The 15,145-nt window shown below is 41.8% G+C and overlaps 1 protein-coding gene across 6 annotated transcripts in view; it reads right to left on the bottom strand.

Moving 5' to 3' along the window:
* Positions 1 to 2,626: 2,626 nt before the first annotated feature.
* The window catches only part of AK4 (adenylate kinase 4), a 72,856-nt gene continuing 60,337 nt past the window's right edge, over positions 2,627 to 15,145 (bottom strand). For all 6 annotated transcript variants that reach the window (XM_027058975.2, XM_027058977.2, XM_053214189.1 and 3 more), the window contains 3 exons: positions 12,302 to 12,474; positions 8,948 to 9,066; positions 2,627 to 6,811 (listed from right to left, as the gene is read on the bottom strand). In XM_027058975.2, the coding sequence (XP_026914776.1) occupies positions 6,697 to 6,811; positions 8,948 to 9,066; positions 12,302 to 12,474 (407 nt within the window). In that variant the 3' untranslated portion in view covers positions 2,627 to 6,696. The remainder of the gene's footprint in view (positions 6,812 to 8,947; positions 9,067 to 12,301; positions 12,475 to 15,145) is intronic.

Here is a 15,145-nt window from a genome sequence, read left to right as displayed (position 1 = left end):
AAATCCCAGGGGATGAGAAAAACAAAGGCTTATTTCTCATGCACAGTACTAATCCATCATGGACTAATCTTGCTCCACGTCCATTTTAGGATCCCAGTTGAAAGAGCCCTAGGAGACTGACAGTCTCATTGGAGAAGGAAAGAGATTGGTGACCATGCTCTGGCTCCTGAGGCTTCCGCTCAGAAGTGGCACACTTCATTTTTGCTCGTATTTCATTGGCAAGTCAGTATGCCCAAACATAAAGCCAATGGGGCAGAAAAGTAAAATTCTCCTAAAGAGTGAATGGCTTTAACTTTGATACAATCTACCACATAGCCACCATATCCGGTTCACCTTCTAGGGGCATGGAGGCCTGTGGGACATTTCCTCAGGCTTCTAGGTCAGTGAGCTTTGGAACGCAGCTAAGGGGAAGCCCCTGCAGGAGACAGGAGAATGTGAGGTTGAGAGAAGCCAGGGCATCCCCCATCTCCCCCCCTCCCTCCCCCCCCCCACCCCCCAGTTGCAGGAAGGCTTCTGCAGAGGCTGGCTGTATTTCCTCCATGACTCTAGCATCCAGCAGCCAGGTCTCCTGAGTTTCCTGCTTCTGCTGAGTTGGCCCTTGACACTATGATCTTAGACTCACATCCTCTGATCCAGTCTCCTAATCTACAAGGTAGGGGGAGAATCTACTCACATCATCCAGTTGTTTCAAGAACAAAACTAAAGAATGTTTATGAAAATATGCAAAGAATGAAGTGCTAGATAAAAAAAGTGCTTGAATGTATACAAAGTGAGGCAACATGGTGTTGCAGAAAAGGAGACTGGGGATCATAATGCTTACGTTCATGATCTTGTTCTGCCACCAACTGTCACCTCATCCAGGCAACACTGTGTTCACTATTTTCCTCATCTGCAAATTGGAGATAACAATGTTGATAATGAAGCGGTCACAGAATAGCATAAATGTGAAGAGCTATGAAGATGTATACTCTCAAGTGTAAAAGCAATACAAATGTTAAATTAATTCACTAGTTATAAGCAGGAAAAAAAACTTTATTTCTATCAAATTAAAAAGTAGGAATCAATCTTCAAGCAAGATAATCAAAATAGTCAATAACAATTAACAGTTAGGAGAGCATGTACAGATTAGACTACAGGTTTAGATACTCTGAATTAAGCACATACACCCAAATCAAGAAGGCTGACAACTTTCACTGAAGAAAAGCACTGACTCATCATAAACACACAACTTCTGGGAAACTGGAGCTGACTTTTCACAGGACAGTAAACCGAAGTGACAAGTTGTCATTGGCTTAACAGAACAGATTTGAGCTTGAGAGGGGTCACAGTGAAACGCCATTGTAATGCAACAATCTCCCCAGAGATCTGTTCATCTCAAAAACAGGAATATATAAAAATCAGTAGTACAAATTCTCATAAAACTAGAAAAACCCTCTAAGCCCTAACACCTTGGAGCTTACATAAAGACTGAGTTTTTTTTTTCTTCCCTTTACCCTTCTCTAAATTAAATACAAAACAGTTTGTTTTTATTTAGCACATTTCTGACTTCACAGCCAAAGCTTTAAAATGAAGAAAGGTTTTATGAAATGGAATTAGACACACACCAACCCCAGGGAGAATCACAAGGTGCACTTGGTGTAACTTGCAAAAGTTACAGACAGGAAATCTTTATTTCCAGGAAGACACATGCTGTTTCCTGGAATAGCATAATTATTACCCGGAAGGAATACACATCCATGCCATCCAAGGGCTCTTGTCCCCTTGGAAATGTTTCACCATTTCTCCCTCCCTCTCCACCCCCCCCCCCCCCCCCACACACACGCTCACTGATCAAATTGGGGGAATTTCCCTGAAGCATACAGAATAATGGCATTTATTTTGGCAAGAATTGTGCAATTTGTTAAAAGAAAGATAAGGTATGGTATTTATGAACAACTGTAATTATAGTATATCTCAACAGATGCAGGAAGTATATTTTTCTTCATAGTTGAAATACGGCTTCATGGGTTTCCCAACATCTGGCTCTTGCACATTCTTCATCTAGAAACCAGACTGGATCAGTTATATGTGGAAAGGGATGATAACTTATGACTAGACCACACTCCCGTATTAAAAAAAAAAACAAAACAAAACAAACAAAAAAACAGGCTGCATTGCTAGGGTTCTCCTTTTGAGACACCAAATAGACCAGGGAGTTACTAAAAATGCAGGGGAATTATAAAGCAATTCATACTAAGAACACAACTTGGCCTTATGAATTGCCTCTCTGGCAAAATTAAATGCAGCAAAAAAAGATACTGTGTTTTAAATGAAAGGTAATAAATGAAATTCATCAGGTAGATATGAATGTCTCCCGAGATCCTGTAACTCAGCAGAGTGCAGATGAGATATATGCTCTCTGTATATACAGTGTGCAACTACCACCAAGACCCACTGAGTGCCCACTTCTTGCCTCAGCACCAGAGTGCCAAAAGCAAAGATTCCAGGTACAATCAAATAACACTGCTTTACCTATTAATTAGAATGGGGAACTCAAAGGAGGAAAAGGTACAAAAAAAGGCCCTTTTGGATTTCTTGATTAATCCCTATAGATACATGAAAATACAAACTTAAGTGAAGAGAATGATTGCAGTTTTTACACAGAGGCAAGATAACTAAAACATCTATTACGTTAGGGTAACTACTGCAGATTTAATTAGACAATGCACATAATGCACTTAGCATTAAGTACCAATAAACAGGAACTACTAGGAATGCCTATGCCTTAATATATTTGAAATTTGTGGTCTTTATGACCTAAGCAGGACCCCCAGCAGGCTGGTAAGCTGTTTAAACTGCTAAACAGCTAAAGTCAAATACTGAAGTCAGTTTAGTGAACTAAATTTTCTAACAGTCCTATTTATGGTTTTGCACAGGCACCCATCTATCTAAAACCATCCTGTCTCAACAACATTTTTAAGTGGTAGGTGGGCGAAGCCACAGCAGTAGCTCTTTCCAAGAATCCCCCTTATCCATTGGCTGTTATTACCTTTTTCCTTCCCCACCAAAGGGAGGGGCACACCCTGGGTAAAGCTGGAGCTCATCTGAGCTTGGCTGCTGGAGGGTGGTGGGGAGTAACCCTGGGCAGGGCGGATAACACAGGAAGCCAATCTCCCCTGGTTTCCGCCAGAATTGTGCATGACAAACAGTGCCACATCAGATGGCAGGCAAAGGTGTGAATGTAGCATTCAAGATCATGTTAATATGCAATGTGACATAGGCAAGATGGTATGCTGGGGGCTCCATTACCTGCCAGCACTTCAGGAAGGATGTTTATCATCAGGGCCTTATTTGGGGGTGGGAGTGAGGGAGTGATTTCTCCTGGTATCAGGGAAGAAAAGTGAGTAGCATCTAACTCCCAGAAGCCCAGATCTACAGGGAGCACTATAGTTGAAGGCGGCTGAAGTGTTAAGGTCTCTTAGGGGTACAATACCATGGATACCAAAAGCATAGGTAGGTGAGGAACATGAAGGAACCTGACCCCTCCACAGATTAGCCTGGACCCAAGCCCAGCCTATTTCAACAGCCTTTCATTTTATAAGTGAGAAGTTAGGAAAGAAGATCAAAGGCTCAGATCTTCCTCTAGCAGCTCCCTTTGCTTAAGCAAAGTGGGGAGGGGGAGAACAGTCCCATATAGAGCTGAATGTCACTTCTGCTACTTTTGATGAGGCCACTTGGAAATACGAGCAAAATCAAGCAGGCTCAGCACCCTAGGTTGGTTGGGACAGGACACAGATAGTTAACATCCAGGAGCAAACTCAGGCTGCAGAATCAGGAAAACCTGGGTGTGAGTCCTGGCTGGACTGTCTGTTGGCAGCAAGAGCCTGGGCAAGATGCTTCACATCTCTGACCCTTGTCTTCCTTGTTCATAAACATGGCCTCATGCCTATCTCAAAGGATGCTTGAAAGATTAAATGAGTGTTTGCTAAGGTCCTAGAACTTTACCTATCGCCCAAAGGCCTTCAGTAAATGATACTTATTTTATGTCTGCCTTAGTGTTAAAGGATATTAAACACAGCAATGTCTCCAAGTTCTAAGTAAGTGGGAAGCCTGTTCAGACAATGAAAAGCAAAATTAATTCACAACTGGCTAAATCACAGAATATGTGGACCGGTAGGAATCTTACAGACACCCAGATTACTCTCTTTGCAGAACTGTGAAGGAACCGTATCTGTGGCAGTAGAAGAAAAACCAAGAAAAGATGTCCCTTTAGCTTTTATCAAAATATTTTCAAGAGAATTTTAATTTTTTACAAAATTACTGGAGAAAATGCTAGAGAGCTTGTTGAAGAAAATCTGAAATAGACTTTTTAGGCCACTGAACATGAAATAAGTATCATCTTTCAAAGACGCATGGAAAAGGTGTTTGTCTTTTTTATTGGTCTCACCAAGCACAGGGCCCTCACCAAGCACAGAAACAGCAAATGCCGTTGAGACACTGAGAGGCTCCCACACTGACTATAACTATCTATTCTGCTGGAGGAGAGGAGGGAAGGATTGAGAACTAGAGTATGGCATCAGGGACCAGCCATTTCCCATAACTCTCTCAAAAACTCCAAAGGGAGTCTGTTAAACACAAAGAGAAATAAAGGAAGAGTCATGTAGATTTTTCTACTTCCAAAAGGACACACACTTTCCTCTCTTGAATTACCCATAAAACAACCTTAACTCTCTACTTTTCCTAGTTTTTAGAAATTGTCTCCATGGCAGTACTAGTCTAAATTGTGCAACTTTCTTCATATCAGGTTTGTTTTCTCCGTACCTGGTTCCCCAGGAAACCTGAGCTTTACCTACAGGTCTGATTTTCACCCTGTCCCCACCAACCGGCATTCAAACATGGCTCTTCTAAAGCACTAGAAGTCCATATCATGCACTGATGTTTCACAGACCTGAACTGGGCATCTCCATTGCATACACCCAAAAAGTAACATGGTGATTCAGAGAATGAGGAGGAGACCAGTCTATGTTTCCACTAAGGTAGTCAAAGAACATTCTCACGAAGATATAGAGGAGAGGAACTGTCAAGAGCGGGGCAATATTTGTAAGGAAGATGCAATCATTACCACACAGAACACATCTGCCAGGGAATTGACTGGAGATTCTCCAGGACATCTTCAGAAAATAAACAATGCATTGCAACACCAGAGGCGTGCTGAAATAGGCTCCTCGCCCCCCCTTCTCTTCAGTATGAGGAGTTAGAAGTCACTCTCAGGAATAGCAAAGAACCCTCCTTAGGGACAATCACGATGCATGAAGAGGGGTATTTATTTTTAAGGCAACAGGAATAAATTTCATTGTCCTTCCCAGAGGAGAGCCAGAATTACATTAGGTGGCCACCAAGTCTGGAAACCAGGCAAATCTTTAATAAATGGTTTATTGATATTACATTACAAAGAATGACAAAATTGTATCATCTATATTTCTAGACTTAATGGCCACCCCACAGAAAGCATCTTTGGAATAGAAAGAAAAAAAATTAAGAATTTGTTTTCCCATAATCACAAAGCTGTCATACTCAGTCTGGGCACAGCTAGTGCAACATTTTCCTCAACCCACAGGCCCCATTCCCTTTACCAACTATTTATAATATGTTTGGGTCACTCACAGGAGAAAAACACTGTCAGCATCAATATTTAGCAGCATTTCAAAATACATTTTTTTTGTCTTGAATAAAAAGCTAAACTATTCTTTTAGTGCAGTAATTCCATATGGTCTTATTACTTCTATACACAAGATATGATTCTTTAACATGTATGTAGTATCTCCCATTTTTCTGAAGACTCCCAAAGACTTTGAGGATTTTATTTTTTCATGATAAAAGAAAAGAGCAGTGTCAACCCATGAGGGTCAGCCCAGCAGCGTAAGTAGACCCTCTGCAGAGCTCAGTTCCTGCTGCAAGAAGCATCTGGACACCCTCCCCTCGCTCTCGGCTCTTAGAAAGGAATCTGAGAGAGATAAAAGCAGTAACTATCTATTACTTCATAGTCTAGGAAGGGAGAAAACAGATGTACCAAAATATAGTCTAATAAAAATACTAGAAGCCAAATCCTTTCATTCCAGGATGTCTGAAAAAGGAGAGACTCTACAGAGCATGGAGGCAGAAAAAGGTATCACTCCGAACAGAAAAGCTAATTGTGGACAGTCACTCAAGGCCAGAGAAGTGACCACAGAGCAACTGGCTTCAATCGCACGGTCACCAGGAAGGGCACATACCAGAGAACTTGGGACAAGGCCGGGGCTACTGCCCTTGGCATTCTCAGGCCACCTGGTGCTGTGGTTCAACAGCCTTTGGAGGGCAGGGAGAACCAGAGGCCAACACCATCACATGTTAAAAGGCTACTATGGCAACAATGTGATGGTCAGAAATCAGCTAGAGTTTGGGTTATACACCCTTTGAAATCCAGCCTGTACGTGCTTTCTTGTGAAGGGCTTGAGACGTGCAGAGACATCCTAGACATGTGTGGGTGACCCTTCATCAGAAAGGCAGAGAAGAGCCTCTTCATTAACTCTTTCTCCTCATTTGTTTTCATTTCAGTTCACCATTTAGACTAGAAAAGACGCTGCAAGCTATCCCCGCTAGCTTCTAATTTGGACACGGCACCAATACTACACATACAACTGAATGAATGACATCTTCCTGGTTCTTCATTGGGCGGGCTCAGTATGCTTCTTTGGACTGAATAGGTGTGATCTTGTTTGAGAAAAGCGTGTAAACATAGGGCCAGATTTTGTTAGTCTCCGTCCCAGAAAATTGGTGAAGCACTCCTCGGCTCCTGAAAAATAAAATCCAACACATAAACGCATTTTAGGTTCACTTTTTTTTTAAATGTTTATTTTTGAGACAGAGAGAGAGAGAGAGAGAAAGAGAGAAAGAATGCACAGGGGAGGGGCAGAGAGAGGGGAGACAGAGGACCCAAAGTAGGCTCTGCACTGACAACAGGAAGCCCAATGTGGGGCTCGAACTGACAAACTGTGAGATCATGACTTGAGCCGAAGTCAAAGTCAGATGCTTAACCAACTGAGCCACCCAGGCGACCCTTAGATTTCTTTTTAACATGATATTAGGGCAGGTGAAGATCCTGGGTATAAAGCAAACATGATCTCATGGTCTATCACACACACTGCTAAGTGCCAAAGCAGCCCCCGCAAATGTATCAACACCTGCACTTGGGGATACTTAAATAAGGCCACAGCTTTTACAATTCTGGCATGCCTAGCATGATGCCACCTCTTCTTCTCCTATTTAAAACATATCAAAGAGGGGCGCCTGGGTGGCTCAGTCAGTTGAGTGTCTGACTCTTGATTTTGACTTGGGTCACGATCCCAGGATCGTGGGACTGAGCCCCGTTGACAGGCTCCACACTGAACATGCAGCCTGCTTAACATTCTCTCTTTCTCTCTCTCCTGCCACTCTCTGTGGCTCACATGTTCTTAAAAAAACAAAAAAAGAGGGGTGCCTGGGTGGCTCAGTCGGTTAAGCGCCCGACTTCAGCTCAGGTCATGATCTCACAGTCCGTGAGTTCGAGCCCCACGTTGGGCTCTGTGCTGACAGCTCAGAGCCTGGAGCCCATTTCAGATTCTGTGTCTCCCTCTCTCTCTGCCTCTCCCCTGTTCATGCTCTGTCTCTCTCTGTCTCAAAAATAAATAAACGTTAAAAAAAATTAAAAAAAAAAAGAAAAAAAAGAAAAACATATCCAAGAATAACATTATATGGACAATACCAAATTTGCCTCAGTACACACTTTCAAAAAACAGATCACTGGGGCACCTGGTGGCTCAGTCAGTTAAGCATCTGACTTCGGGTCAGGTCACGATCTCAAGGTTCCTGAGTTTGAGCCCCGTGTCCAGCTCTGTGCTGACAGCTCGGAGCCTGGAGCCTGCTTCGGATTCTGTGTCTCCCTCTCTCTCTACCCCTCCCCTCACTCTGTCTCTCTCTCCCTCAAAAATAAATAAACATTAAAAATTTTAAAACAAAACAAAACAGATCATTGACAAATTTTGGTACTATAAAACCCTTGTTACTTACAACAGATCACAAAACACAGGATAGATCATAGTAACATGATCAGGAACTTCTAATCTAAAGGCCTGCTAAATTATTTGGGAGCTGAAGGGTCAGAAATTGATTTATAGCGGAGGCTGTAGACAGCTGTCCTGAATGCAGTCTGCAAATGGGTTTTGTTTGGTTTGCACGCTGTTAAAAATGTTATCTGTTGCTAATAGTTTTAAAAATTGGGATTTACACACACACACACACACACACACACCCCGCTCCCACATACACACAAAGCCAGATTTCTGCTTCTCCTGAGAAATAGGTATCACTAGCCACTCTGGGTCTGAGTGCCCCTGTGGTAATAATTGGCTGAACATCATACAGCAGCTGTACAGTTCAACTGTCACTCACCTGCCCAGATTAACACAGCCATACCAGGTTTGACACTCATTTCCAATACCTGCCTGGCCCCCGGAACCATATGAATCTGCCATCTGTACCTTATAGTTTTAGCTTTTTCTTTTCCTTTGGTTAAATTCCCTCCTAGACATAGCTAGTCAAGAGGTCCCTTCTAATCTTCCATCCAAATGACATACGTGGGAGTGTCAAAATATAAACCATTATTTCAGCTCCTTAAAAAGAAAGATGAATATAATTCTACACGTAATTTTACAACCAGACAGAGAGGATCAGGTTTCGGTCCTTGTATTACAAGAATTTCAGCATAAAAGAACTGGACTATATCTCCCATGTACAACCCCCAACATTTCACCTGACCTGCAGGGAGGAACTGGGCCTTTAGGATTTATCTAGCTTAAAGAAACACTACCCTACCTCAGTCCAGTGTCCTTCCCACTGGGCACCATACTGTTTTAATTGGCCCTCCGCCATGAAAATGTTGAAGCACACTCACTTGTATAATTCAATGACTGGCTTTGCCACATCCTTGTACTGTCTTAGCCGGGCAGCAACTGCTTCAGGTTTATCATCCTCCTGCTGGACTAATGGTTCACCAGTAATGTCATCAATCCCCTACAAATACCAGAGAAACCAGTTAATACGGCCAATAGCTGGGCCATTCCATAGATGAAAAACTTTCCTATGCAAAACCCATGTATTCGCCTTTGACCCCTCCCACATGATGAATTAGGCCTGATGACAATGGTAATAGTGAAAGTAGTTGAAAAAAAGAAATAACATTTTTAACAGTATGTTAACCTTATCCATTGAGAGCTGACATGAAATCGTTATTAACTTCTCAGATCTTTCTGAACATGTTACACTGCTACTGATAAATGATGTTTTCAATTTATAGTTTAAAACTCCATGCTGCCTCCCCCAACAATAAACGACCTTTAGACACTATTACTCTGGCCCTCTAAATATTCCTAAAACAGCCTTGCTTTCTAAAGTTTGAGCTGTTAATAAGGAAAATAAATCATCTCAAAGAACCAGGTGGTTTACTTAGGAGAACACTGATCTAGGAGAAGGTATCTCTCTCCTACCTCTGCTAGCTTTCAAATCCTTTTCTGAGATTAATCTTACTCAGGCTATTTTACTAGATCACATAATGACTTGCCTAAAGGTAGATTAAATAGGCATGAATCATATACCTATGATAAACAAGAACAAACATTCCGAGAACTGAAAAGCTGCAATTCTAAGAACCTGATTTTTGACATATTTTAACCTTCTCAGGAAACATATCTACTTAAAAATGGCAACGTGCACATAAGAAGATCTTGCCTCCTGTGTCCACGGCTATTACCCACCAGGGGAGATAGTCACATGAAATAAATCTGCCAAAAGGCAGGCTAGAGCAGAACCAAAAGGTTCAGGCAACTCAACTGGATAATCAGAAACCAGCTATAAATTTGAAACACACTAAAATTCCATTACAGCTCAGGGCCTTGGGTACATAATTTATGCTTATGATTTGTTGGTGAGCCCCATAATCATCACATGTGTATTCCATGGCTGTTACCCTGACACAACAGGAGAGATGAGGGTGGGGGAAAGCTGTACATCACCTCTACTTTCATCTCCTTTACTTATGGTTGCAAAGCTCAGAAGTCATTTCTAGGACCTCAGAGCACCAGTGAATACAACAACTACTTCTAGAACGAGCAGAATGATGCTGGGGTGACAGCATCCCTCCTTCCAGGACAGCCTGGCCACAGTGGCTGGTAGAGGTAGCCCAGACTAGCACTTCCACTGCTGACTTTGGGGGCAGCACTGTAATAACTACAGGTTTGGAAAGCAACTTAATATTAAAGGTTCTCAAACTTTAAGAGAATCTTTGCTTCAGCAGGGCTAGGAGGAGCTAAAATGTGAAGCATCTGTGTTGGACTTCAGTGCAGATTCAGAACCCTCTTTTCCCCTCCATCATTTTTCCCCCTCTACTAGCTTCTTGAAAAAGAAAGGAGGAAGGGACCTAATACAGGAATTCCAGAAGTATTTACTATATTTTTAAAAAGATTTCTGGGGCACTGGGGTAGCTTAATTAGTTAAGCACCGACTTCAGCTTAGGTCATGATCTCATCGTTCGTGGGTTCGAGCCCCTCATCAGGCTCTGTGCTGACAGCTCCGAGCCTGGAGCCTGCTTTGGATTCTGTGTCTCCGCTCTCTGCCCCTCCCCAACTCATGCTCTTTCAAAAATAAACAAACGTGAAAAAGAAAAAAAAAGACTTCAAAAGGCAACTAGTTCATTTCGCCCAAATGAATAAGACTCACTGGAACTTTATCAATGGCGCTCATGAGCTGGGAAGGCATCCTTACTCTCTTGAAGATGGTTTTCTGCAGTAATTATTGACTCTATTGATATTCAGGTCTACCTATTCCATACACATTAATCCAATAAGATACAACTGTCACCTTTTTCACATTTGGAGGATTAAAAATAATACTATCTGCCTCCCCATAATTGGAGTTAAGAATCATATTGAACTAATTCCTATCATTACCAGAAAGAAGAGTAATTCTTTAAATGAGTTCATTAACTTAAAAAGTTTCTTGGGGCACCTGGTAGCTCAGTCGGTTAAGCGTCTGACTCTTGATTTTGGCTCAGGTCATGATCTCACAGTTCATGAAATCGAGCCCCACGTTGGGCTCTATGCTGACAGCATGGAGCCAGCTTGGGATTCTCTCTCCCCCTCTCTCTCTCTGCCCCTTACCCACTGCACACACACTCTCTCTCTCTCAAAAATAAAATAAACATTTAAAAAAATAAAGAAATTTCTTTAAACATGTACCTTTATACATGCTTATTTTATGTAAACATGCTGTTTTTTTGAACTTGCTATTCCTCTAGTCTTCCCCCTTTACATCCTTACTCCCATCTCTCCCATGACCCCGCCCACTTTAACCCCAGTTCTTCATCCAGACCCAGTGTTAACCATTTATCCCTGGTCTTATGAAGCCAGAGAGCACTTATAAACACACACACAAACAGATATGTGTAAAGAAAGACAGCCACTGTTTTACAAAAATGGAATCATTGTGCTATTTGCTTTTCATATTCAGTAATACACCTGGAGGAAATGTTTCTTCAGGTCAAAGTATATAACACGAAGTCTTTCTTTTTACTGACTACAAGACGTAGATATTCTCTAATTCATTTAATCATCCCCTGCAAATGAGCATTCATTTTTGTTTTCAGATTGTTTTGTTTTTCCCTAAAATCAACACTGGAATAAGCGACACTGTGTACATGATCTTACCTGCTAGTGCTTTCATTTCCATAACCTACTGCCAGTGGTGGGTTGAATGAAATAAAAATTTTAATGTAGGGGCGCCTGGGTGGCTCAGTCGGTTCAGTGACGACTTCAGCTCAGGTCATGATCTCACAGCTTGTGAGTTCAAGCTCCACATCAGGCTCTGTACTGACAGCTCAGAGCCTGGAGCCTGCTTTGAATTCTGTGTCTCCCTCTCTCTCTGCCCCTCCCCCACTCACACTCTGTCTCTCTCTCTCAAAATAAACATTAAAAAAAATTTTTAATGTACATTGCTAGATTGCTTTTTAAAAAGACTACAAATACTAGGTCTGATAAAGATGAGAGTATCATTTTTCTCAGATCCCCACCAGCAATAGATGTTATAAACTTGAATTTGCCTTCTTTGACCACTAGTGAATGAGAAATTTCAAATACATTTGGCCATGTAGATTTGTTCTTTTTTGAATCATCTATTCATATCCTTCCTATACTTTACAACCGAAATGCTGTGCCTCTTTCTTGTCAGTCTGTCAAAGGGCCCTGTATAGTCTTACATGCACATGAGGTGGATTGAAGTCCAGGTTATACACCCTTCCACTGGGAGGGTGAATCCAACGTCGGCTGAGACGGTCTTTGAGTGTTTCAAATGGAATGTTCAAAGTGATCACTAGATCCAGCTCGCAGATTCTGTCCAGGGCTTCAGCCTGTACTAATGTCCTAGGAAAACCTAAATGCCAAAAACAAAACATATCAAATGCAAGACATTTCCCAATTCCAATGAGTCAGTGAAATATTTTCAGTGACAGAATAATCAAATCTATACATATGTCACCCAGAATGAAGTTTTTATCAGACATTTATGTCTACCTCCTTAAATTTAACGCTAGAAGAAAATAGGCTACTTTAAAACCCAGTTTTGGCATTTGGGACACTGAAAGATTAAGGGGTCACATGACACAAGCAGAGAGTATACTAAACTAAAAAAACACTAAACCAGTTCTAGCTTTGCTCTTAACTACTCATGTAACCCTAGGCAAGTTATATCACCTCCATTTCCTCTTCTGTTAAAGAAGTGAAGGAACAAAATTATATTTGTGTCCTTTTATAGCTTTAACAGCTGATAAGTATATTATTCATAGGCTATCCCCAAAATTATATATACATATACACGTATATATTTTTTTCTCCATTCCCCACTCTTACAAAACTCAACATGTGGTCTGCAATCTAGTACAGTAACCACAGAAATGAGAAAAAGCATTTAGGAATTTTATAGCAATTCCACAGTAATTTCAAGCCTAGTGAATCTAAAATTTATGGTTGAATTTGTGGTTTTCTTTTAATTTTTCTAGTAATTTGCTCTTGTCGTATTTGATAAAAGGATTGCTCTGCAGTAGATGGGGGAGGGGGGTGCGAGAAACTGGAAGCTCCACGCTTCCCTTGGAGCTTATTTTCTAATTTCTCCAATAAGGAAAATTATCCAACTGTCCCCATAGTGTCTAACCTGTGATGTTGTTTATTACAGAAGATGAAGTTACATCTTTTCCAAAAAGACACAAGAATAGAGAGCACCAAACCTGGGGCATGTGTTCAACTCTATTGTTATGACAGGGAAAGAAAAGGCAAGTTCAAACAGAGGTGGGAAAAAGCTTATCTTGCAGGGCAGATCTCAGTTCATTAGCTATCACATGGCTAACACAAGGTAATCACAGGCTCCCAGAAGAAACTGCCTTCACATTCTTGTATGCTGTCCTCCCATGACCCATTAATGCATTTGGACTGGCTTCAACAGAGAAATAGGTTATTTCTAATTTTTTTAAATGCTTATTTATTTTTGAGAGAGAAAGAGACAAAGTGAATGTAGGAGGGTCAGAGAGAAAGGGAGACAGAGTCTGCAGCAGGCTCCAGGCTCCAAGGTGTCAGCACAGAGCCTGGCGTGGAGCTCAAACCCACGAGCCGTGAGATCATGACCTGAGCCAAAGTCAGATGCTTAACCAACTGAGCCACCCAGGCACCCTTAGAAATAGGTACTTCTAATCCTGCAGCCCAGGTGTTGCCTGAGCCAATAGCCCAGCATTGTCTCCCTCCTCCCAGAGTGACTCTCTGGCTAAGCATCCTCTTCACAAAAAAGGCACCCACACACTGGGAAACTATACAAGAAGTACGTTCATGGTGGTTTTCTTTGCAGTGGGAAGATGGGGGATTCCTTTCTACTCTTCTAGTTTCTCATTTTTTTTTTAATTGAGCATACAGTGCTTTCAGAATGGAAACAAAATTCTGCCCTTAAATCCACTGCTAAGTGGATTTTTTTCAAATCTCAATATAATTTGTTAGACCAAGTTATGATTACTTAACATTTAGGGAAATGAAAGGTCAAACTGTATCTGCCTAAGGTCAAGCACACTGTGGAGACGTGGCCTTAACACTGGCACACAGTGGGCAAACATTTCCATGTAACACTAGGGTAGCTGTCTTCTAGTCTTCTGTTCAGTGGCCATACTTATTTGACCAGTTGCCTTACTTTAAAATCCCAGTTTAATTCTGTGAAATTATAGGACTCTGTCAAGCTCTGTAAACTCATTATGTAATTTTTTCTTTCTATTATGGAATGGCTTGACTGCTTACATATGAACTTATTAAGCGGCCTCTCTTTTGATTATTAAGTTCAAAAAGAAACTTAATTTTAGAATTGGGGCTTCACAGCAACTGGATGTATCCTGGAGCTTCAAATATATGATAACTACCAGGCAGATAATAACGTGATACTCTCTGGGTCACCAAGGAGCAAGATTTGGCCCCAAGTGGGCCCTCATGGCTCAATTCAATCTATGGCTACATAGGCTGGATGGTAGGCAAGGAGTCTCAGAAGAGTCCAGATAAAACCATGCCTCCTTTACTTTTCCACCAAATTCCTTATTGAATACTACACATACCCTCAACCAGGTCCTTTTTTCCATCTCCCTTTCTCCAACAGCTCACTCTAGGTCAGACTGGGGATGCTGCAGAGAGAACTTTGGTAGCAAACCTGGAGCCCCAGACTTAAGTCCATTAGTCAACTTTAGCCTAAGTTCCCCTACACTGTGCACCACAGTCTGCTTTAGAAGATGGGTTTCCTGAAATGGGATTTAAGATATGCCTTACTCCCTTTGTTATTCTCTGGCACTGTACCTGGGACATTCTAAACTGAAATTCCAGCAAAGTGAGGGCAGTGAGCCTTCCCCAGAAGGGCACTCTTTCCCTGACTGCCAGGTCCTAGCTTTCCCTGCAGAGCCCACTCTTCATGAAGGCTCCAAAGTGACAACTGGAGGGGCACCTGGGTGGCTCAGTCAGTTAAGCATCCAACTTCTGCTCAGGTCATAATGTCATGGTTCGTGGGCTTGAGCCCCATGTCGAGCTCT

Source organism: Acinonyx jubatus, chromosome C1 (assembly GCF_027475565.1).
Source record: "Acinonyx jubatus isolate Ajub_Pintada_27869175 chromosome C1, VMU_Ajub_asm_v1.0, whole genome shotgun sequence".
Taxonomy (NCBI): domain Eukaryota; kingdom Metazoa; phylum Chordata; class Mammalia; order Carnivora; family Felidae; genus Acinonyx; species Acinonyx jubatus.
This window is presented reverse-complemented; position numbering and strand designations above follow the sequence as displayed.